Source organism: Eutrigla gurnardus, assembly GCF_963514095.1.
Source record: "Eutrigla gurnardus genome assembly, chromosome: 2".
Lineage (NCBI taxonomy): Eukaryota > Metazoa > Chordata > Actinopteri > Perciformes > Triglidae > Eutrigla > Eutrigla gurnardus.
The window spans coordinates 5,919,094-5,941,096 of NC_139916.1; the positions used below are offsets into that span (position 1 = coordinate 5,919,094).

General features: G+C 44.9%; 4 protein-coding genes across 4 annotated transcripts; 3 read left to right on the forward strand and 1 right to left on the reverse strand.

The window, feature by feature from the left end:
* Positions 1-1,416: 1,416 nt before the first annotated feature.
* snai1a (snail family zinc finger 1a) lies at positions 1,417-4,626 on the reverse strand. The gene is made up of 3 exons (XM_084022642.1): positions 4,340-4,626; positions 3,372-3,881; positions 1,417-2,919 (listed from the first exon to the last, which is right to left on the reverse strand). The coding sequence occupies exons 1-3, from the start codon at positions 4,413-4,415 to the stop codon at positions 2,735-2,737; spliced, it is 771 nt and encodes a 256-aa protein (XP_083878768.1). The 5' UTR covers positions 4,416-4,626; the 3' UTR covers positions 1,417-2,734.
* A 2,974-nt stretch (positions 4,627-7,600) lies between these two features.
* Positions 7,601-9,812, forward strand: tp53inp2a (tumor protein p53 inducible nuclear protein 2a). The gene is made up of 4 exons (XM_084027467.1): positions 7,601-7,721; positions 8,358-8,548; positions 8,769-8,859; positions 8,971-9,812. Exons 2-4 carry the CDS (start codon positions 8,440-8,442, stop codon positions 9,221-9,223), a joined length of 453 nt encoding a protein of 150 aa, XP_083883593.1. The 5' UTR covers positions 7,601-7,721; positions 8,358-8,439; the 3' UTR covers positions 9,224-9,812.
* Positions 9,792-13,901, forward strand: LOC311027375 (glutathione hydrolase 7-like; the record flags this gene model as incomplete). The annotated part of the gene is made up of 16 exons (XM_084031383.1): positions 9,792-9,915; positions 9,996-10,204; positions 10,271-10,422; positions 10,499-10,616; positions 10,695-10,762; positions 10,837-10,910; positions 11,000-11,181; positions 11,255-11,342; positions 11,954-12,084; positions 12,186-12,274; positions 12,816-12,956; positions 13,050-13,167; positions 13,270-13,407; positions 13,494-13,566; positions 13,648-13,806; positions 13,837-13,901. The coding sequence occupies 15 exons, from the start codon at positions 9,792-9,794 to the stop codon at positions 13,770-13,772; spliced, it is 1,830 nt and encodes a 609-aa protein (XP_083887509.1). The 3' UTR covers positions 13,773-13,806; positions 13,837-13,901.
* Positions 13,902-14,605: 704 nt separating this feature from the next.
* cyld2 (cylindromatosis (turban tumor syndrome) 2) lies at positions 14,606-20,852 on the forward strand. The gene is made up of 14 exons (XM_084028344.1): positions 14,606-14,734; positions 15,276-15,765; positions 15,931-16,060; positions 16,423-16,670; positions 16,753-16,921; positions 18,410-18,542; positions 18,684-18,791; positions 19,070-19,149; positions 19,267-19,333; positions 19,420-19,552; positions 19,629-19,737; positions 19,829-19,947; positions 20,035-20,239; positions 20,519-20,852. The coding sequence occupies exons 2-14, from the start codon at positions 15,331-15,333 to the stop codon at positions 20,698-20,700; spliced, it is 2,118 nt and encodes a 705-aa protein (XP_083884470.1). The 5' UTR covers positions 14,606-14,734; positions 15,276-15,330; the 3' UTR covers positions 20,701-20,852.
* Positions 20,853-22,003: the final 1,151 nt, after the last annotated feature.

The window sequence follows — 22,003 nt, forward strand, 5'->3', positions numbered from 1 at the left end:
TGCAGCAAAGATTGGGATGTTTCAGGTTTTTACTGGCCAAATGCGGCCGTGCAGCTTCTGTGGTAACGGTGACCGTGTAAGAATAGAAAGAAGAAGGCCAGATGTGCTGAGATCTATAGAATAAATTAAAAAAAAACATAAAAAAATAACTTTAGATTAGGGAACACATATTAACCATGAACTAGTTTCTTATTAGCATGCATATTAGTAGCATTTTGGCTGTTTTTAAGCCATTATAAATCACCTATAATGCCTTATTCTGCATGATCATATTCTGCAACTACTGTGAGAGTTTTCCATCAATAATTTCCTAATCGCTGCTTATTGATAGTGAGTTAGGGAGTTGTAAACCACTTAATAAGAATAAGCTAATAAGAAACTAGTTCATGGTTAATATGTGTTCCCTAATCTAAAGTGTTACCAAAAAAAAAGACAACAAAAGTCATCAAACACAAGCAGACTTTACAATATAGTAAAGTCTAAACGAGGTGCCTTGTTTCAGTTAGCGTCGCTAGCGGTGCTAACACCCTCACCTCAGGACATACCAGCTGACATCATCAAAATAGTCCTGAGCTAACCTCCAACAGCTGAGATTTTAATAGCCCTTTCATCCAAGAGCATCCTGGGCGAAAGACATATTTAGCTAAAGGACCCACAATCAGCGACGCTCACATTAGTTCCACCTGGCTGGTGTTTGGGCACAGATGTTTTTTTTGGAGGGGGGGGAAATGTGTATAAGCTATTTGGTTGAGTGTGAGTCACTGCTACATGCTGCAGTGGACGTGAGCACATTTCCCTGACTCAGTAGGAAATAAGGAACTTTGTCGTGGAACAGCTTACCTCACTCAGCCCACGCACACCAACCAGCTAACTGACTAGTGGTCTGACTGACTGAGAGGGACCATGGGAACCTCCAGCTCTAGTCTGCAGACTCTGACTCACTGTCTAGGCAGAGGAAGAGGAGAATGTTGTACTCTCCCTGATGAGGAAACAGAAATACCCCCACACACACACACACACTGGATGGGGCTCACTTGGAGTCCACCTAAGAGCTGTAGTGAGCACCTATGAATTCATCGTTAAACCCTGGGATTGATTGAAAACAGAAGTTGACCTTCACGTTCAAGTTCTCTTTTAACAGTCGGGCAAACACTCACACTCACACATGCGGCAGTGTTTGCACAGTGACGGTGGAAACGTCGCTGGCAGGTGCAAACTGGAAGCAGGTGCGATCGCTTGTTCACCTGCACATCTGCAATCAACCATCATGGTCAGTTCCCTCGCCACACCCAATAACAAGATGCTGAATGGAAGTCTCCCTGTTAATGATAAACACACCTTTTATAACTAACGTTGACTGCGCCCATGTCCACAGGTTGTTTTTTTTTTAAATGCTACTGCAAATGACAGAGCACATTTTTTTTAATAAACATAAATTACTTTATTGAATGAAAATTATCAGTTACAACATAGAAGAAATAGAAGTGAACACACAAAGCATTGTACAAAATTGACAAAAACACATTATCTGCACATTGCACTATAAAAACACTGCCATAAAAATTGTTTAGGAAAATTCAAAATTCATCTTTGCACTGTCCATTTACAGGGTTGCGATCACATATTAGTCAACCATGTCTCCATGGTGTAAACCTTAAAAATCTTTGGTCCCAGCCTTCTCGCATTTCAAACCGTTTGGCGAAAAAATTTCCGACTAATACTGCAATCAATGTTTATTTTAAATCCACAAATACTGAGGTAAAAAAAAGGCACATTTCTGGTTTCATAGGCAACACGATTTCAAGGCATTTAAGTTACAAAATATGGCTTTGGCTGGTATTATTAACACTGTGGTAACCTTGAGTGCATGGCTTGCATCGCCATCCACGTTGCAGCGGCGGCGCTGCAAAGTGAAGCTTCTTTGGAAAATAGCAGACAGCATGGCTTTTTTTTTTCCTATCTCTGACGATCGTCAGATTAAAGAGATGGTTTTGGATGTAGACAAAATAGCGGCTTAAAAATGATCCTCACTGGTGAAAAAAAGACTAACTGATGCCATTCTTTTGTGATGACATGCTTCCTCTTTTTTCTTAAGCAAACCAAGGGCAGTGGAAGTCACCTGCTATCAGCCGGCGAAGGTCATGGCTGTAGCACCTGTTAGCACCTCGTCTATCTACACCACAGTACCAGGGACAGCTGGGTGTGCATTTGCTTTTTTTTGTGTGTGTGACTGTGTGTGTGTGTGTGTGTGTGTGTGTTTTGAAGCACGCTGAGAGATTTATTCCACCCACGCACCCCTACCTCTCAGCAGCTGTGTCTAGGCTATGATCCTGAGCTGGCCGGCACCAGGACAGAGACAGGAGAGAACACCTCTTAACCCCAATGAGTTCACTAGATATTTGGTCTTTGGAATGGGCACAATAGCAACAAAGGGGGCTGATATCAAGTGAGTGTTCAGATTTGGTCCGGCCTCAAGACCTCTAAAAAAAAAATGTGCTCCTTGGATGTTTTTTCCCCCTCAGAGCAGGGAAGCTAAAAGGCTCGTAAAGTCAGATCCATAATGAGGCTTGATTGGCTCCAGGTCTCTTAAAGAAGGCCACTTCATGCTCTTTGTGGCCTCACAGGGCGTCAACGGGACCAGCTGGGCTCGTGTAGACCCCCTCTCCCCGCGACCGCGGGGCCCCTCCACCGCCCTGAGCTCTGACTGGGTTACCCTCTGTCTCTCTGCGGCGTCTCACGCTGTGGAGGAGCAGCAGCCGGAGGAGCTGTGTTTCTGCAGCAGTGACATGCGGCTGAAGGTGCGAGAGCAGACGCCGCACTGGTACTTCTTCACCTCGGCGTGGGTCTGCAGGTGAGCCCGCAGGTTGGAGCGGTCGGCGAAGGCCCGGTTGCAGTGGGGGCAGGAGAAGGGCCGCTCACCTGGACAGAGGAGGGGAAAACGTCACATAACATAAGGCACTGTCCATTAACACCTCACATGATTCAATCACAGGCAAATGAGATTAGCACGCTAACAAGTCGCTGCAGGTACAAAGTGCTTTGGTGATAGCCTTCAGCAATTCTTTAAACCCTTTGTCACCCCCGTGTCCCCAATCTGCTGTGTCCCCCCAGCAGCCGTGATAAGATAATTAGCTGACGGCTCATTGTTGCCGGGGCATTAAACACAATGAGTGCTTCCCCATGTGATGGTCTGTCTGCTGATCAAGTGTTGAGCTCATCAAATTGATTGTCATGGATATCCTGCTCCCTTACATCACGGCCCTGGCTGATGAAGTCAACTCAAGTGTAGATTCACAGCTTTTACAACAACACCCAACTGGATTTTCGTCCAACAACAACAAAGTAAGCGTGTTGTGATATTGCAGACATACCTGTGTGTGTGCGGATGTGGCCGCGCAGCAGCCACGGCCTGGAGAAGGCCTTTCCACAGGTGGTGCACACACAGGGCAGGGTGTGTGAGCGGATGTGCATCTTCAGGGCCCCGAGGCTTGTGTACTCTTTGGGGCAGTGTTTGCAGAGGAAGGCCGGCCTCGCCGCCGTGGCGGGGGCCTCCCTCTCCTCCTCCTCCTCGGGGGCGCTGATGTGGGGCATGACGCCGGTGCATTTCATCCGCTGGCGGGGGGCATACGTGTGTACGGGTTCGGGGCTGGGGGGGTCGGAGGTGCGTCCTTCATCCTCCTCGCCGCAACTGCTGGCGCTGCTGCTGAGGCTGGAGGGGGAGCTGAGGTCCAGGGGCCCCGGGGTGGCGGAGGGCTCTGTTTGGGAGGCGGGCAGGTAGAGGGCGGGCAGGACACTCAGGTCCCACACCAGACCTGTTGTGAAGCAGGAGGTGTTGTCCCCTGGTGACAGCTCAGCCAGAGGATACCTCTCCAGTGAGGCGTCTGACACGGAAGGGAGAAGATGGTTGGAACATCAGCCAGTATGAGAAAGTACACAACAAAAGTGATAAAACTGATAGAACAATGATATTCTAATTCATCATTTTTGAAATGTGGCTTAACGTACACCGAAACGAGCCATTTATTCGTGTTTTCTCAGCATAAAACTGGAGACATGACAAGGTTTCATGGGCCGTTTCCTCCCACGTATTCACAAGGGCTTGTAACATGAATGAAGCTCTGTCTGCTTGCAGAAAGGGGGGGAATGCGTCTAACGGGCCCCGACTTGAACGGGGAGTAGCCGGGTTGGTAGTTGAACCGGGCACAACAAGCGTTCCACAGTGTTTCAACCCAAATAATGTAGGTACATTTAACTTAAAACAAACTACTTGACACAACAGGTGGAAACACTCTAGCTTTTATAAATCATTAAACAATAAAACAAACAAAAAAAACCTCACCATTCTGACATTCCAGTTCACTGTAGTTCGGCTTTTGCTTCGCGAAGTACTTTTTGACCAAGAAAGATCGAGGCATTGTCCCGGCGAGTGTTGGAAGAGCCGTGCGTAAAAAGTGTCCCGCGGTCCCGACGCACAGTTTCACGAGGAGGGAGACGGTTAAATCAAGTCGTGGGGGGGTTTCCTCGGATCCGCAGGGAAAACAAGAGAAATATCTCCCGATAGTCCAGGAGTTGAAGAGGACTCGAGGAGACGCGCGCGTGCAGCTTTCATGCAGAATGACTAAATACTGGCCTCTGTTCTGAAATACTCTGACACTAGGCGGTAGGGGTGTGCTCGCCCCGAGGGCCCTCCCCACCTCCCCACCTCCCGTATCACCGCTCAAGTGCGCAGGATGAAGCCTTCGTGCTCCTTCACGCACTTTACAACAACAAAAACACGAGCCTCGCTGCGTTTGCACACGGGAACCCGTCGGTGTTTGACCCTCAGACGGGAAGAGGTGAAGAAACAGTGGCGCGTTATTATTATAATTAGAATAAGACTAGGAGTAAGTGAGTGGCACACGTTCTATCCAGTTACGCATGCGTAGATTACCTGGCAATGTGGAGAACAACTTTATTCCACAGCATGAAAGTACTGTTTCTACTCCACTGTTCCAGCCTGTAGGTCTACATATGATGCATTCAAAACCTCCATTTCACCTCGTTCACCTCACCTCTTATACACTCAGTCAGCGTTTCCTTCACTGTTTCTACTAAAGTACCATTCCCAGTGCGTTGTTCAGGAGAAGATGCTTAATTAAAGGTGCTGTAAACTTAATTTATATTCAATAAAACGCGTAAATAAAGCTACATAACAAGTATGACAACGTCAGTGGGGTAACTGCGCCATCTTCTGGACGAAAGGGATGATATATCCCCGCCTGGTCGCGGCCAGTGGACGCTGGGTGGCGCTGTTACGGAGGTGCCCAGTCAATGAGAGCGTTGTGTGGAATGACAGGTGACTGACATGAGGCTGCACGTCGCCTCTGTCCCCACAGACCTCCAGTTATTCAATCAGCTGCAGCACAAATCAATAGGTCACCTTTGTCCAAGCAATCATTATGTAAAGAATACAGCAGCAATAATAGTTTTGGATGGGATGTTATAGCACGGGTCTGTTCAATGAGTTACAAATAAACCAAATGCATCTATGCTCATACAGTGCATGGACAGACGGCAGCAGGGAGTTATTTATTTGATCTCCAGGGTAAGAAGTATATAATGTTTGAGGTAAAAACATGTAATATGGTTGGGATGGATCCATCTCGGCGTGGCTGTGCCTGCTGCCATGGATTACTACTGTTGATACTATACTTCTGTTAATGCCACCACTACTGTTAATGCTACTACTACTATACTACCAACACCAAATCCTATTAAGGCAGTTTTTTCTCACCATTGTCGCTGTTATGCCCCCGGGTGATGCTGGGACTTTGAAAATGTATTAACTCTGTAAATCTTGAGTGTATTCTAGTCCTGCTTAATGTGTTAACTGTCCTGACTTCTGTTGTGATATGACACTATAAATAAAATTGAATTGAATATCTGGAGTGTCAGATATTGTAACCATAACTGTTCCCTTAGCTTTCTGAACAGTACCCTGCTATACTGCCCTACAAAGCCATGGTGCCGGAAAAATGCCTTCAAAGTTTCCAACTGTCCAGCCAAATATGTTGTAGATAGATTAGTGGTAATGCCTTCTTTTTATGGATAAGAACCGCGACCACTGATCTGACCTATGACCTCAAAAATGCAGATACGGCACTCTGCCTTGGGGCTGATCTCAAACAAATATATTGGTATTTCAAAGGCAAAGTGCAGTTTCTACAATCTAAATGTGCTCAAAATAGTCTAAAACTGTGTGTGTGTGTGTGTGTGTGTGTGTGTGTATGTGTGTGTGTGTGTGTGTGTGTGTGTGTGTGTGTGTGTGTGTCATTCTCAGCTATATAACAAATTGATTGCTAGGTTATATAATGCTATCATTTGTCATATTTTCTTACTTTCCTTCTTTGTTACCATTCTGTTGACATTTGCCAGGTCGACCATGTTTTTTTTCTTCAGGTAGTTGGCTGTTTGGTTCTGTTTGAGTGTTTGCTACCTTGGGATAACATACCAAGCTACTTTGACACTCTTTTTTTCAGAAATGGAACATAATTCAAGTCAAAATACACAAAATAAACCAGATGTCACAAAGTCCAATTCCTGTTTCAACTCAATTTTGACCAAATGTTTAGTTACTGCATTTTGCCTTTGTAGGGCGGCACAGCAGATAAACAGGACTTATATGACTTTGTACTTTTAACGTAACGCTCCAGATCATAGAGTACAACAGCAAACTCAATCCAAATTACACTGACACCCTTTCCATTTCAATAACACCCTTTCCATTTCAATAACACAATACAAATAAGAAATATATACAACTAATCAAAGATCATACAGTCATGAAGAGAAACCTGAAGTTTTTGGTGTACCTGCTTCACAGTGACTCAGTGAAACTGATACAGCCTTAGGGCCAGAAAGTGAAGGGTTATTTGTCTCGGGCTGATGTTTTTATTTGTTTGTCTTGTGTCACCATACTCCCACCCCCCCTCCCCCCCAGCATAGCCCAAAGCAACTTAACACGTGCGCTGACATGTTGCTTTGTGGTTATGGTTGTGTCTTTTGCCGTGATTTGCTGTCTTATTGAATGTAAAGTGTCATGTTTTTATGGAGCATCATCACTCATACTGAGATAGTCCTACTCAGAGTTAGATTTAACTCAGCAGGTCTGCTACTATGTATGAAGTGAAGGAGGTCCCCATTGTTGAGTGATTAAACCACTAGGGGGAGACAAAGAGTCACCAGTGTTGACTTTTTGAGGCGCTCTGCCCTAAAAACACAACACATACATATCAGAAAGACACGCCCCAATGCATTTGTCCTGATTTTACCGGGAGAATCTTTTCCGCTCAATTAAGTTAATTAACTACAATTAATTGTAGTGCAATCATCGGATGAACACCTCGGTGCCAACTTCCGCCTTCGTCACGAGCGCTTTAAACAGGCAAGGCGGCATCATCACTGGATTATTCAGTAATTATGAAGGTAGACAAACAACCACCAACAATCAACTTTTGACAGTTAAAAGAGTCAAATCAACGCGCATGCTCAGTCCGCGTCCTCCGATTGGTGGGCTACTGCCGGTGGGCGGGGCTTCTGTTGTCCGTGATCGGTTGGAGATTTGAAATACGGGAGGAGAACCAGTCTTCCAGTTACGGGATTTCATCGGCGACGAAACGAAACACCGTACCTGTGATCGCAGACAGTCCGCCGTGGTCCGCCGCTGACCTCACCGACGGCAGGTAAGGATGACGTAGGCTGCAGCCCATCCACGGACATCCACGGCTGTACGTGTGATGATCAATACGCGAACCGATAACATCGGCGTTTACACTAGAGATAGATTCGTGTTTGGATGACGTGTGCTGCACACTGTCCGGTTAGTTCGGGTGCAGCCGTCATACGCGTCATATTACAGCATAGTGACCCCAAATACCTCGAATTATATGTATATGTTTATTTATGTGTACATTATTGCATGACAGCGAGTGAAAGCGCAACACAATGGCAAAATAACACCAGTGCATGCATGTATTGAATTATGAATGGAGTTAAATGGCTCTATATGGAGTCCAATGAAAGGTTCAAGCCAGGCTCTGACAAGACGTTTGTTAAAAGGAGCCCCTCCCCCACATATCTGGAGCCAGATGGACCCTAACAATGAAATTCTGGGGGGGAGTGGGCATCATCATTCATAGCACTGTATTTAAAAGAAATGTCATTGGACGTCCCAGTCAGCTGACCTAGATTGCTTGAGTTTTGAAAAAAAATACTAATGAAGGATGTGTCTCAGTCAGAGAGGGATTATAGCAGAAAGTGGCAATGATGCTGCAAAACATGCATGTGACTCTCTGAGGCAGTGGTTTTCTTGTTTTTAGCAGAAACAGGTTTCTACTGAACAAAGAAGGGAAGGAAGAGAGGACAAAAAACAACAACAACAACAACAAAGACAAAGAGAAAATGTTCAAAACGATCACCCGTCTGCTTTTTGGGGGAGTGGAGGAGACCCTGGAGGACGTCAAGTCTGGTGAAGTGGTGGAAGAAGGGTGGCTTGTTGTGAGTCATCAAGGTCAGTCACTGAGAACGCTAAATATAATATATTTATGTTCATACGAGAGCCAGAATATTCACATAATCTAATATGACTGTGTTGATTTGAGCGCCTGCTTCATCGGCATTCTTCCGTGAAGTTACCGATTGATTGATTGATGGATGTCATGGTGTTATCGGTTGAAATCGGCTGGTACAAGATGATGTAAGGAAGCGTCATATTTTGCTTGTGTCCTCAGAGGCCGGTCCAGCAGAGGATGAGGGTGCAGCGCTGACCGACACCCACCCATCCAGCTTCCACGGAGACACCGTCATGGAAAGTGACGTCAGGTGATTTACTCAAAAAAACAATGACCGACTTCAAACAGTCAAAGGGTGACTTTATTCCCATTACTTTTTACACACATTTGTATTGATGATTATGCTTATGTTTCCCTCCAGGGTTTCAGATCCAGAGCCCACATGTCATCAAAGCAGCAGCAGCAGCACGAGTCAAGCTATGGCAGGCGCCGCCTCTCTGCCCAAAGCCTTGGTAGAAGCGACGCAGTTGACCTGCGTCCAGAAGGCGAAGACCCGGGCGGACCCTCACCACATGTCTCGTCACGCCATTGAGCGCCAGAACCGCGTTCGCCAAGGAGTCCACCATCACAACTTCCACCTCCAACAGCCGGGACATCGCCATCTCAGCCACTGAGGCTCTGGTTGTACAACAGGAAAACCAGGAATAATCTCCCACGTGTTACACTTTATACTCCAATGCACACGTATACACACATTAAGCTATACATCTTATATTGATGTAACCCATCACAACAGGCAGCTACACTCTATATATAGACTTGTACTGTATATCCATTTTGAAATGAAGACGTTCTCCTCATGAAATGAGACATGTTTTCTCGTTTGTGTGCATGTGGATGAGTTCAGCCGATGCATAATGTGTGCAAAAAAAGTGCTGAACTTTGTGTATCGACGTGCATTTATTTGTATGTATGTAACTGGTTTAAAACCTTTTTTTATACAGCAATAAAAAAAACACAACTTTGTAGCTGGAGCTGTTATTTATTCCTCAAACTCTAATGTCTAAATGGCTGCTCACAGTGAGAGGGATGTTGAGCTCTCATTGGTTGGGAGGTAATTGGACCTGCTGTGTTGGATTACATGTTCAGCTGAGGGAGGGGCTGCAGGTTATGGACCTTTACAATCAGGAGGGCTGCGTTCTTGAATTGTTTTGACTTAGTCTGTGAGTGACAACGGTGAGGATGGATTGTTCTCCCGAAACAAAACTCAACAAGCAGCTGGCCTTCAGCTACAATACTTGCACAGATTCACCTCAATTGGCTGATGGCTCGAGTGACTTCAGCTGGGACTTGAATAAAAACCGTGGTGAGAGGATGATTAAAGTGTAAATGGTTTACCTTGGGGGCCTGAAAACTTTACTGACTTTGTTTCCTCGCTGCTGACAGACGTCAGTCATCTCCCAAAGGAGATCCCTCTGAAACAGCTGGCCTCTGGTAGCCCACGTTTGTCTGAGGGAAGCCTGTCTGGCCTCAAAGCCACGGACCAGGACTCCTCCGACCGGCATGCACTCTCAAGTGTCTACGCTGTAACCATCACCTTCGCCGTCGTCGTGACCGTTGCTTTGATCCTGCATGTTTACCTGTGGAAAAGTCTGGTATGTAATGCAATATGGAATACAAGTACAAGTGCATTATTTGTCCTCATGGCGACCCCTTCTCAGGGATTTGTGAAAGGCGTGGTGGTGTCGGATGATGAGCGCTGCACTGCCCTCGGCCACAGGGTCCTTCATGACCGAGGATCCAGCGTGGATGCAGCCGTCACTGCAGCCCTGTGTTTGGGGGTTGTGCATCCACATGTGTCAGGTGTTGGTGGGTATGTAACTGACCTACTGTTGATATGCTCGCTCTAAAATATGCACCATGATGTCAAATTAATTCTCTCTCTGTAGAGGTGGGGTGATGCTGGTCCACGACGTCCATACGAATCAAACCAGGGTGATTAATTTTCAGGGAACTGCACCTAAAATGCTCAAAGAGGAGATGCTGCAAAATGTTTGGGAAGTAAAGGTAAGGTTATGGTGCAGGAGGGGGATTGCCATGAATCACTTTATTATATTATCATGACGTCATGTTACATCCTTTCAGGCGGGTCTGAAGGTGGGAGTGCCAGGTCTCCTCAGAGGGTTACACCGTGCTCACGGCTTGTATGGGAGGTGAAGATAAAGTGATTTGTTGTTGAGTTTCTCCTTCCCTTAAATCAAAACGTCTTACCGCAAAATCTCTGCAGGCTGTCGTGGGAGGATGTGGTCACCAGAGCCTCCGCTGTCGCCGAGGAAGGTTTCAATGTCTCTTTCAGTCTCGGTGAGTCAAATCATCATGTATTTGTTTCACTTCAACCACTTACTGACGTCACCCGAGGGACGACGTGACTCGTCTGTGTGATTCTGCAGCTAATGCTATATCAAAGGTTAAAGGTGAGCAGCTGTCGCAGCGTTTCAGGGACATGTTCCTCCCAGGGGGCCACGCTCTGCTCCCTGGATCATTTCTGAGGATGTCCAGTCTGGCTGGAGTCCTCCAGGCTGGTCTGTCCAGGTTCTACGATGGGAGCGTCTCACAAGAGATGGAGGATGAGGTGAATGGCAGTCAACACATCAACAATGGGTGAATTATTTCAGTGATGAACCTGCGTTTGTTTTTATTTCAAGGTGCGAACACATGGAGGGGTCCTGAGCAGAGACGACATCAGTAACTACAGCGTACAAGTGGAGCAGCCAGCAGAAGGACTTTACAACGGTATGACTTCAACACCAGACTAGCTAAAATGTGCTCCTGACACCTTTTATTAGAGCCCGACTGATAAAGGATTTTGAAGGCCGATACCGATACAAATGTTTGTTTATGTAAAAATCCGATATTCCGATATATCGGCCGATATTTGTTTAATTTTTTTTATTTCAGAAACGCGTAACAAAACATTAACATATTTCCCTAACATAGTTATTTGTAGTTATTTATGAGTCTTCACTAAAATAATATGATAATGCAGTTTAAAAATAAACTTTATTTTATTGTCAACGGAACATCGAAATATATTAAAGTTCTGATAAATAAAATGTATAAAAATACAAACTGAAGATATAAAACTTAAAGTCCTTTGAACAAAAACACAAAAACAACAACAACCAAACCCAAAGTTACCAGTATTAAAAGACTTGGTAAGCTTCATAAATATAACTTCCAACAAGAACAATCCGTTTTATTTTATTTTTAAAATATTAATTTATCGGCCATTATAAATGCTGATACCGATAGTTTGGAAAATGACTAATATCGGCCCATAATATCGGCCTACGATATATCGGGCTCTACTTTTGATCCATATTGTGTTACTCTTGTCTTTTTAGATTTAATTATTCAGGTTCCTCCTCCTCCATCTGCTGGTGCAGCGTTGATATCGGCGCTCAAACTTTTGGAGGCCCTTCAAGTCAATGGGAACAATAACACAGTAAATCAAACGCACCACTGGGTTGCTGAGGTACTGGAATGGAAAGCTTACATTTCACAACATTATTCATAAACTGCACCCCTGTTTGAATGGACATACTTACATAAGAATGATGTATTCTCCCTGTTAAGGCCGTGAAAGGAGCTTTGGCTGTAGCCAGTGGTTTGAGTGACCCTAAATATAACTCTTCAGTGGCCGATCTGCTCTCTGACATGCTGAGGTAAACTACATTGAGGGATCACAATTGTGAAAAGCAATGCAACTAATGATTATTGCCTCACAAAGACATGCAGGATAGGTTAATTGATCACTCTACGTTACCTGTAGGTGTGAATGTGAGCGTGAATGGTTGTCTGTCTCTACATGTGGGCCCTGTGATAGACTGGTGACCCTCGCCCAATGTCAGCTGGGATCATCTGGAGACCCCAGCGTGACCCTGAGCAGGATTTACTCTGAATAGGATCAGGGTAGGAAGGATGGATGGAAGGAAATATCAGAAAGTATCAAAATGTCTTGTATCCTATTAGTTAGAGTAAATATAATTTTAAAAACATTGGAAGAGCTGGAACCAGAGAAAAGTTCTTGTAAAACAATTCAAGTAACGAATAACTCCATTAATCAACTGAGCATTTCAGCTGTTATTTAACTGATACCAATCATATGTCATAACATTTTCACACTTCCGTGTCACTTCTTCTGTGTCATAATTGACCCCTAACCAATCAGAATACAGCATAATCCTCTCTCTGCTCTTGCTGAAGTAAGAGTGAAGCCGAAGTGCTTCTCCAGAAGAACACCTCGTCTCAAAGCTCTCCACCCCAGCACCACTCCCTACGCACAGATCCGATGGCTGGGCAGGTAGTGGTCATGGGACCGGATGGCCTCATGGTGTCGTTTGCAAGGTGATGGGGGTTAGACTGCTGACAGGATATGTGTGGTATGTGCTGCTGGGCACGCTGACATTCTTTCCTCTTATCTCGTCTTCGTGATCTCAGTTCCTTAGGCACGCCATTCGGGAGCAGGATCGTTACACGGTCAGGTGTTCTTCTCAACAGCCTCGCCCTTGACTTCTCCTGGTCAAACGAAACCCGAGGGTCAGTCACAGTCAACCAGGTGCACGACATGAGGAATCAGCAATTTCACCCAATGGAAAACAACAAAAAATAATCTGTTTCAAAGTACTTTTCTTTTAAATATGGATTATTTGTGCGACAGAAAACCGGCGTCCAGCCAGGAAAGAGGCTCCTCCCATTCCTCATGCCCACGATGGTGGTGCCAGTGTGGCATAAATGTGGGATCTACATGGCACTTAGCAGCTCAGGTGGACCACAGGGTTTGAATGTGCTCACTCAGGTTCGATCACTTTACATGATAAAGGTTTGGATTCTGATTGAATGTTAGGTTTTAATAGGTTTCACAGTCTATTTGTATGCTTTTAGGTGTTGGTCAGCACGCTGTCATTCCATGGAGAGAAAAATGGCAGCCTCTCCCTGAGAAGACTTCTTGTTGACTGTAAGTTTATTGCTATTATTATTATTATCAGTCATCTGTTCACATGAATCACTTTATTTTTTCCTCAATCTCCCTCCTCAGCTGAGTTTCCAGAAGAGAGTATGGAGTTTGTGCATGAAAAGGTCCACGTGGTTCGGAGGGTGAACGCTGTCGTCCGTGGGATCCTGAGGATCAACGATGTTATTACAGACATAGCAGAACTTTAGTTATTTCATAGGTTATTATAGTTCTCCAGGGCTCGTCATCATTTTCAGAAATATGTTCCAAGAGCATATGATGAATAGTAATATCTGTATACGTTACTGTTGCATTGTGTTTGATACTCTTATGTTATTGTGATCACCAGACATGAGGTCAGTCCTCCAACAATCTATGTATAAAACATGATTAAAGGAATAATCCCATCATGATTGAGATGCTGTTATTTTTAATGTGCTTTGAAAAACAACAGACAGAGGCTTTAAGCTGGTTGAGGCTGCATTCGCATGCTGAAAATGATGACTGTTATGTAAAGCTGATGTGAAGTCAAGATCCTGTCAGACACGCATACCAGCGGTGTCACATTTTAAGGCGGCAGACAAACATGTCACTCAAAAAATAACTTAATTTTCTTAATAGCTGCTGACTGTGTTTTTTTACTTTCTTTGGCAGCTACTCAAGTAATAATCCAGTGTAGTGTCAAGATATTGTGACCCGCCCCTGTGTGTTTTAGAAGATGACCATGAAGCCAAAACAACACTTGTCTTCATACAACTTTATTCTGATATGTTTATTCTGATTTATTCTGATATATATATATATATATATATATATATATAATTAGCTGAATCATTGGCATGTGACATAGCGTCCACTTTGAAGTTCAAAGATATAATCACAATATGCTCCCTGCTTATCAACTGTGCAGGCATGTATTGTTGTGGAAACCTCGTGAAAGCTTTGAAGGCGGGGCGTTTGGAGCCGCCACGTGGGCGTCGCCGGTCACGTGCAGTTCAGTATAAAAGCGCACGCAGGTCATCACACCTCCCGAGTAAAGAGAAGAGGAGCGGACCCGTCCATCTCACTGTCACCTGCTTATTTTGGGGGGGAAATTAATGAGTGTTTCATCTGCGGTGGAACCGGTCGCGGAGTAATTGCTGTTGACCAAAAAAAACAACAGAAAAAAATAGTAAGTACGCCAGGTTGCTATTTTCTTAAAAAAAAAAAAAAAAAAAAGTAGGCCTATTAAGTATTTAAATACTTTATAGACAACTGGACTTGCTTCCGGTTTTTTAACCTCATCCAACATATCCTTCACGTTCAACTGACTAGAGGGGAGTTCATGTAACCTTGTGTTGAGCCATGACCCGAGGCGGGTTTGGTAATGGTTATATTTGTGTGTACACAGTAAATAAACCTCTATGTTAGCTATTTAGTGTGTACACACATAACCCCACAAGAGGTGAACTACCAGAACCTTCTTTCAAAGAATAGAAAACCTACTCTTGTTCAGTAGAAATGGGTTTAGTCAACGTTACAGGGTTTATTACATGTGTTGAGTCCTTTCCAAACTGTATTAAATGATTCAAGGTTCTTACAATTGTAGACTATCAGCTAATTTCATGCCACTGCCTTTGTATTTTCAATGACACGCTGTTAAATTGTCATAAATGTAAAGTTTTTCCCAACTTTCTAACCTCACTAATGAGATCCTGTGTGTATTGCAACAGGTTGTCCGCTCCTGCAAGCACATTAACTACTTCGACAGACCATATTGTCGGGGCTATGGAGTCCAAAACCGTATTAAAGGATAAGTTTTTCGTGGTGATACGCGGGAAGTCGAGGAAAGGCTTCTGCCGAGGATGCATCGGGAGGGTGGAGTCCGAGGTGCAGCCCGGGGAGCTGATGGGGATGCTGTACAGCGGGGGCAGCAACGCGGGGAGCCCCAAGAGCGGATGCGTGGTGAGGAGGGAGGACACGTACCCGCTCACCCGCCACCAGGCCCAGCTGCTGCTCTTCGTTTCCTCCGCCAGCAAACGCCTGGAGATACTGTGCAACCCGCAGCTGTTCTCGGCCATCTGTGAGCTGGTGCAGGACGACCTGGTGGTGGTGAGGCACAAGAAGGGACACCTGCCGGGGCTGGTGAAGAACCTGATGCAGATCGGGAGGAAGGAGGACAAGGACGACCTGCACATGCTCGGCTTCGAGGTGGAATTCGTGGTGGGTGAATTAATTTGCAGGGTCAGGGGTGTGGGTGTCGGGGATAACGATCAGGTTCCTCAGAATCCTGAGAATCGCACACACAAATATAACAACCCTCATGTTATTAGTGCAAAATGTACCCAGTATATAAGAGCGTGTCTGTTTTCCTTGTCTTCCTTATAGGACAGCGATAACAATTTGTCATCCAAGAAACCAGCTCCTCTGCCCCTCTTCAGCGCGGCAGACATCGTCCAGGTGGTCCCATCCTACTCCGTTCCCCTCGGGCTGCACTGGAAAGATGGCCAATGTGGAGGTGAGTGAAGTGGTCACATGTCAGAGTCAACATGTGGCCTTTCTGAACCATGACATACCTGGTGGTGGTTTTTTAGAGAATTAAACGGGGTCATTGAAAGTACTCTGAGAACAGGTGACTCGAGAGGGAGTGTAGAAGAAGCGGTCCCAGTAAACAACTGGAAAAACTGGTCCTGTTGCTCTGGAATGTGAGACAGCAGATTTGTCACATGGTCGTGGCGTTTTGGCACATAGTGAACTCTGAGCTGTCTGCATACCGCCATGTAGACCTGTGATGTGTTCGCTGGAGGTCAATCTGACGTGACGAGTGAAAAACAAAAAAATGTGTCTTATGACTTTCTAACCCTCCACACCTCTCCACAGGCCTAAACAGAAGAGAGGTGACGCGCATCAACTCCATGCCCAATATACGATCTCGTGCACAACGAGTGAGGGAGAACCCCGCGGAGCCGAGCGTCACTCAGAGCCAGAGTTCGAGCACATCTCGTGTCTCTTTGGAGGTGGGATCCATGGTGGAGGTGATTTCCAACACGGGGATCACAGTGTACGGGGTCGTCCAGTGGTTGGGGGTTCCCGCAGGCAAGGCTGAAGAATGGGCCGGCATCGAATTGGTGGGTGAATTTGTACAGTTGTGTTTCCTGTTCTGCTCTGGGCGTCTACCTCATAGCTGATTGTGGTTCTGCATCGTTTTAGGACTACGAGGTCAACGGCTGCTCGGATGGGAAGTACGGCAGCCAGAGGTATTTCACCTGCAAGGTGGGCAGAGCTTTGTTTGTGCCAGTCACAAAGTGCAGCCCTGATAGCAGGTTCCTCTACTCGTCTGCAGAACAGGAGGACAACAAAACCACAGCCACGCCACTAGGTTAGTAGGTTCTCACAGTGTGGTTGGACAGGCATGCACGAGCAATTCAAACGTACACAGTGTGTATAAAACATCATTAAAATGAGCTTTACTTTGATTTAAAGGGACAGTCGATGCGAAAATCCAAAATACACATTTTCCCTTCTACCTGCAGTACTTTTTATCAATATACAGTATTGTTTAGTTGCCTAGTTTTGGAGATATCGGTGGAGGAGATGTGTTCCTTCTCTCCATATATGCTTCCAGATACATCTGAAAAACTCAACAGCAATGTCTCTTTTTAAAAAACCATGACCCGATTACTCACCAAGGTCTGTGGCTTTATCTTGAGTAGCTGGGTCATGATCTTTGAACGAGACATTCCTGTTGTTTTTCACAAGCCGAGTGCCGTAGAGTCACTAAGTGATCATTAAGGGCTGAACTGTCCCTTTTTTTAAAATCCTTTTTTTTTTTTTCAGATTGACCCTGAACTGTGGTGTGGAGTTATACATTACACAAAGTTTAAATTCTTTCCAGGACCTTACTTAAACTCTGAACTATTGATCTGGAGACCAGTGTTTTATTAGAATATCTTTATTGTCATTGTAACAAGTACAACGAAATTAAGTGCAGTCCTTGTTCAGTGCAAAAACATCACATTGAGATAGTACGTATAAATAAATAAATAAAAACTAATCAACTAAGTACACTAAAAAAACACATAAGACACACCCACACAAACATTCACATTTATAAATGTGCCTACACAGATGTGATACACAACACAAGTATGCTCTGGTAGCAACATTTAGTGAGGTTATGGCTGTTGGATATAAACTGTTTTGTAGTCTGTTTGTTCTTGTTTTCATAGACCTGTATCTCCTGCCTGATGGCAGTAGTTCAAACAGTTTGTGGCCGGGGTGTGATGAGTCCTGCAGGACGGATTTAGCTTTTTTAAGGCAGCGGGAGCTGTGCAGTTCGTCCAGAGGAGGGAAGAGGGCAGCCGGTGGTTTTCTGCGCTGCCTTCATGACCCCCTGGAGCCTTTTCCTCTGTTGAGAACCAGACACACAGACCATATGTCAATATGCAAATGAAGCCTTCAGGAAGAATGCTTTTCATTCCTCTCAATACCTGTCCTTTTGTGATTTGCATAACCTCACAGAATCAGTGTTGAGGAATTCTGCTGAAGTTTCACACTAAGAGGAAAAAACCCGTTCTGACTTCATTTGCACACCCTTAGGCCTCTGGCAAGTTTTAGTGCAGACAAAATGAAGTCCATTGCTGCTGAAAGAATGCATGGTTTGTGGCAGTCTTTTTTATTAATGGGACTTTTCTGAAAGTCCTGTGAACTTCCTGTTTTTAAAGCAGGTTAATCGTTATTCATGGTGACCTATTTGATTGTCCAGTTAGACGGTGTTCAAGCCTGAGAAGCTGTTGCCGAATAATTAACATAATGGAGGCTGACGTATGCTAACACGCCCCTTAAGATCTGTATATGTTGTTTTCAGTTCCTCTGTTTGAGGACCCAGAAGAGGATGCGCCTCCTATCCCTGAATCCGAGGTGTTGTCTCTGTTAGTGGGAAGAATGAAGGGGATTCAGGGTCACATCAACTCCTGCTACCTTGACGCCACACTCTTTAGGTAAAACCAGTTCAACGCCCTCTCAGGGCATTCAGAGTGACTTAAATCCCTCACATCTAAAGTCATTCTTGTTTGGAGGAGCTGGTGTATAATGAATGGTGAATGGTGAGTTGATAAAACAGCACGGTTTTCTCTCTGCAGTTTGTTCGGCTCCTGCTCCGTGACCCTGGATAATATCTGCCAAATGCCTGCTGACGCGGAGCGACCCATAACCTGCGCCCTCAGGAAAATCGTTAACCGTTTGCGCAGGTATTTTACCGTCTTGAAGACGGTTTGTTTTTCTCTCCTTGCATTATCATCCAGTCTGCAAAACCAGGAACATTATGACATTTCACAAGTACACTCTGTCTTCATGACATGGGTATTTGCATACACCAGTTACCACTAAAGAGTGCACGTGCTGGAGACTTTCTCACCTTTTAAAAGGGCGTGACTTTGTGTTTGCTCCTGAATGCTTTTGTGTGTGCAGCTATTCCAGTGTGTGACTTTCTCTGTTTGCTCACTGATAGCTGATGTATTTATTTCAGACACGGGTTTGTGCCCGCCCAGAGTGTGATGAATTTCCGCACACAGCTCGGATGCGACACCTTCCGAACAGAGGAAAAAGGTATATGTTGCAACTCGATGGTTACAAATATACATTGCACTTGAAGGTGTTTAGTCATCGCCACATAACATGACTGACCAGCGGTGTATCTTTTTATTTGCTTCACCTTCACTGCAGACCCAGAGGAGTTCATCAGCGTCCTCTTTCAGAAAGTGCTTTGCATGGAACCTCTGCTGAAGCTCAGGTAAGATCTTCAGCCATCATGTATAAAATATCCCGTCCTATTTCACCGTGTAAAGTTAAAGTCACTGGAATTCTGCTCCATTTTAGATCGAGACAAGAAACATCTCAGGGCGCCTACACCTTCCAGATCTTTCTGGAAAAAGAACAGATGGGACCGATGCCCACCGTCCAACAGCTGATGGACGCCTCCTGCCTGTCAGGTGACCTCAAGTTTGAAGAGGTGAGTGTGTCTTAAATAAGGGGGGGTCGATGGCCCCTGTACAGTCATGTAATTGCCTATCCTATTTGCTCTTCAGATGCCGTCCTGTCTAATGGTTCAGATGCCACGCTTTGGAAACAAGTACAAGATGTTTCCCCACATAATTCCTTCCACTGAGCTGGACATCACAGATCTGCTCTACAACTGTGAGCAACACACATAGTTGACTTTTATTTATTTAAATCCTGTAGGATGTGTGTGGAAAGATGCTTACAGATCACCACTTCTCCCCAACAGCTCCAAGGGAATGCTTCGTCTGTGGGCATTTGGCAGAGTACGAGTGTCTTCAGTGTCTACCGGATCGCAAACTGCAGCCAGGGAGAATAAAGCAGTACTGTGCCACCTGCAACACACAGGTACGCCACATGGCTGCTTTTAGATGTCAGGTTTCTCACTGACCAAAACTTTAAAGGTGTAAAACGTGACTTTATTCTTCTCTCAAGATGCACACCCACCCCTCGAGGCAGGGTCACTCCCCCAAAGCTCTAGCAGTGCCAGCAGACGTGGCCTCTGAAACCCCTGTGCCCAGGCACGTGATGCAGCTGTTTGCTGTGCTCTGCATCCAAACCAGCCACTATGTGTCCTTTGTCAAGTACAGCCCTGATCCTCACTCCTGGCTCTTCTTTGACAGCATGGCAGACAGATGTGGTAAGATCGATTTCTGCTTGTTTTATTGGGTCGTTTCTTGGCCTGGGCAGGAAATATTCTCTCCCGTTAGTGGCATAGAATTACCAACTAAGTATCTCTGAGCTGACCTTCGTGCAAACCCGTGTTTTGGTTCTTCTATAAAGTGGTTACGCATGACTGCCTGTATTTTCTGATAAGGCAGCCTCATATTATGTGAGCGAAGCCACCGTGTGACGTCTATGACTGGCCTTTATCTCTTCTGGAGCGGGTGTGTAATCTCGAGGCATCTCTTTCTCACAGGTGACGATCAACGCGGCTACAACATTCCTGAGATCCGGGCTTGTCCCGAGTTGGGCGACTTCCTGTCCCAGTCGGAGGAGGAGCTGGCTCGGTCGAACCCCTCCCAGGCGTCTGAACTAGTTCGCAGGTTGCTGTGTGACTCTTACATGTTGTTATACCAGAAGCCAGCCACGAGACTTTAAAAGCCAAACAACCAGGAGTCTTAAAACGCGTGCGAGGACGAGGACGCTACGTGCTCATAACAGTGCCTTAATAACCTTGCATCTCTGCCTAGTCAGCCAGATTAATTGGTGGTCATTACTTCCAAAAGAGCAGAAACTGAAATGGATGCTTCCAACATCTTCAGGGAAAAAATATATATACACTACTCGCAAAAAGTTTTGCTTTTCGGGTGAAATTTGATGGAAAATGTAAAGAGTTTACGCTACAGTCATATGATATCATGAAAGTAGGGCTTGCAATGGTGATTTCCTCAACTCAAACCCATTTATTGAAACAAAAGCCAGCAACAGTGGTGGGTATACCACAACAAAAAAATGTCAATGTCGCAATAACTTGTCATGTGACTAAATGACGTCCACTTCCTTTTTCCGTCTCTCTGTGTCTCTGTTGCAACCTGCTGATGACACTCTGTGACGCTCCAAGCTCAGCGGCCACTTCCTGCTGTCGATCACTTGTTACGTGTCTTCTTGGTCTCATGATGTCAAAATGTGGACGGCATCATAAAGAGGACTGTTTAAATATTCTAATTGAACCACATTGATTGGTCGATTCAAGGATCAAACGCGTGTAATGAATTTTGCCGTTCAGCTCCGTGTTAGAGAACAGCAAGTCGTGCAAAAAGTACTGAAACATTGAACATTTTGACATTCAAAAGTTTAGAGAAGGTCAAATTAAGTGCACCTGTAAAGGTTATAGTGCATTTTTTGGTTCATCCTGAAATTTCACCTGAAAGCCGAATACCCCTAACGTTTTGTGAGTAGTGAAGAGAAACTGACTATGAATGATCATAGTTACAGTGAATGTAAGATACTCTTTAGTTTAACATGAATGACATCATCCTAGTTTTTTGAACCAGTTACTTGGTAAGTAACTTTAGCTCTAGATTGTGAATTGTGACCTAAAACGTTCACTGAAGCCTCCCAGGTAATTTAAACTACTAGCTTTCCTTGTTGTTGATGGGACGTCTCCTGAAAGTACATGTTGTACTTTTGTATTGTATTTCCTGTAAACGATTGCATTGTGTGCACATTTTACAGGGCCATGACACTGGATCTATAATTTATTTGTTTTCACTGATTAAATGTACAACTTGCAGTTGTAAATCGCTGAACTTTTATCTAGCAGATGTTGTTTGTCTCTAAAAATCAAGACGAGCGCAGAGACCCATTAAGGAGATACACCATCACCTGTCATCGTGTTTTTATTGTCCGTTTACAGTGTGGATTAATGCCAGAGGATGTGTTCAATCACCTACATTTAAAT

Coding starts and splice junctions, on each gene's coding strand:
- snai1a (XM_084022642.1), bottom strand. CDS start 4,415: ATGCCTCGATCTTTCTTGGTCAAAAAGTACTTCGCGAAGCAAAAGCCG. Junction 3,882..4,339: donor TGAACTGGAATGTCAGAATG/GTGAGGTTTTTT, acceptor CTTCCGTGTCAG/ACGCCTCACTGGAGAGGTAT. Junction 2,920..3,371: donor CCACATCCGCACACACACAG/GTATGTCTGCAA, acceptor TCCTCTGTCCAG/GTGAGCGGCCCTTCTCCTGC.
- tp53inp2a (XM_084027467.1), top strand. CDS start 8,440: ATGTTCAAAACGATCACCCGTCTGCTTTTTGGGGGAGTGGAGGAGACC. Junction 8,549..8,768: donor GCTTGTTGTGAGTCATCAAG/GTCAGTCACTGA, acceptor TTGTGTCCTCAG/AGGCCGGTCCAGCAGAGGAT. Junction 8,860..8,970: donor GTCATGGAAAGTGACGTCAG/GTGATTTACTCA, acceptor GTTTCCCTCCAG/GGTTTCAGATCCAGAGCCCA.
- cyld2 (XM_084028344.1), top strand. CDS start 15,331: ATGGAGTCCAAAACCGTATTAAAGGATAAGTTTTTCGTGGTGATACGC. Junction 19,334..19,419: donor GAACCTCTGCTGAAGCTCAG/GTAAGATCTTCA, acceptor GCTCCATTTTAG/ATCGAGACAAGAAACATCTC. Junction 19,738..19,828: donor CACAGATCTGCTCTACAACT/GTGAGCAACACA, acceptor TCTCCCCAACAG/CTCCAAGGGAATGCTTCGTC.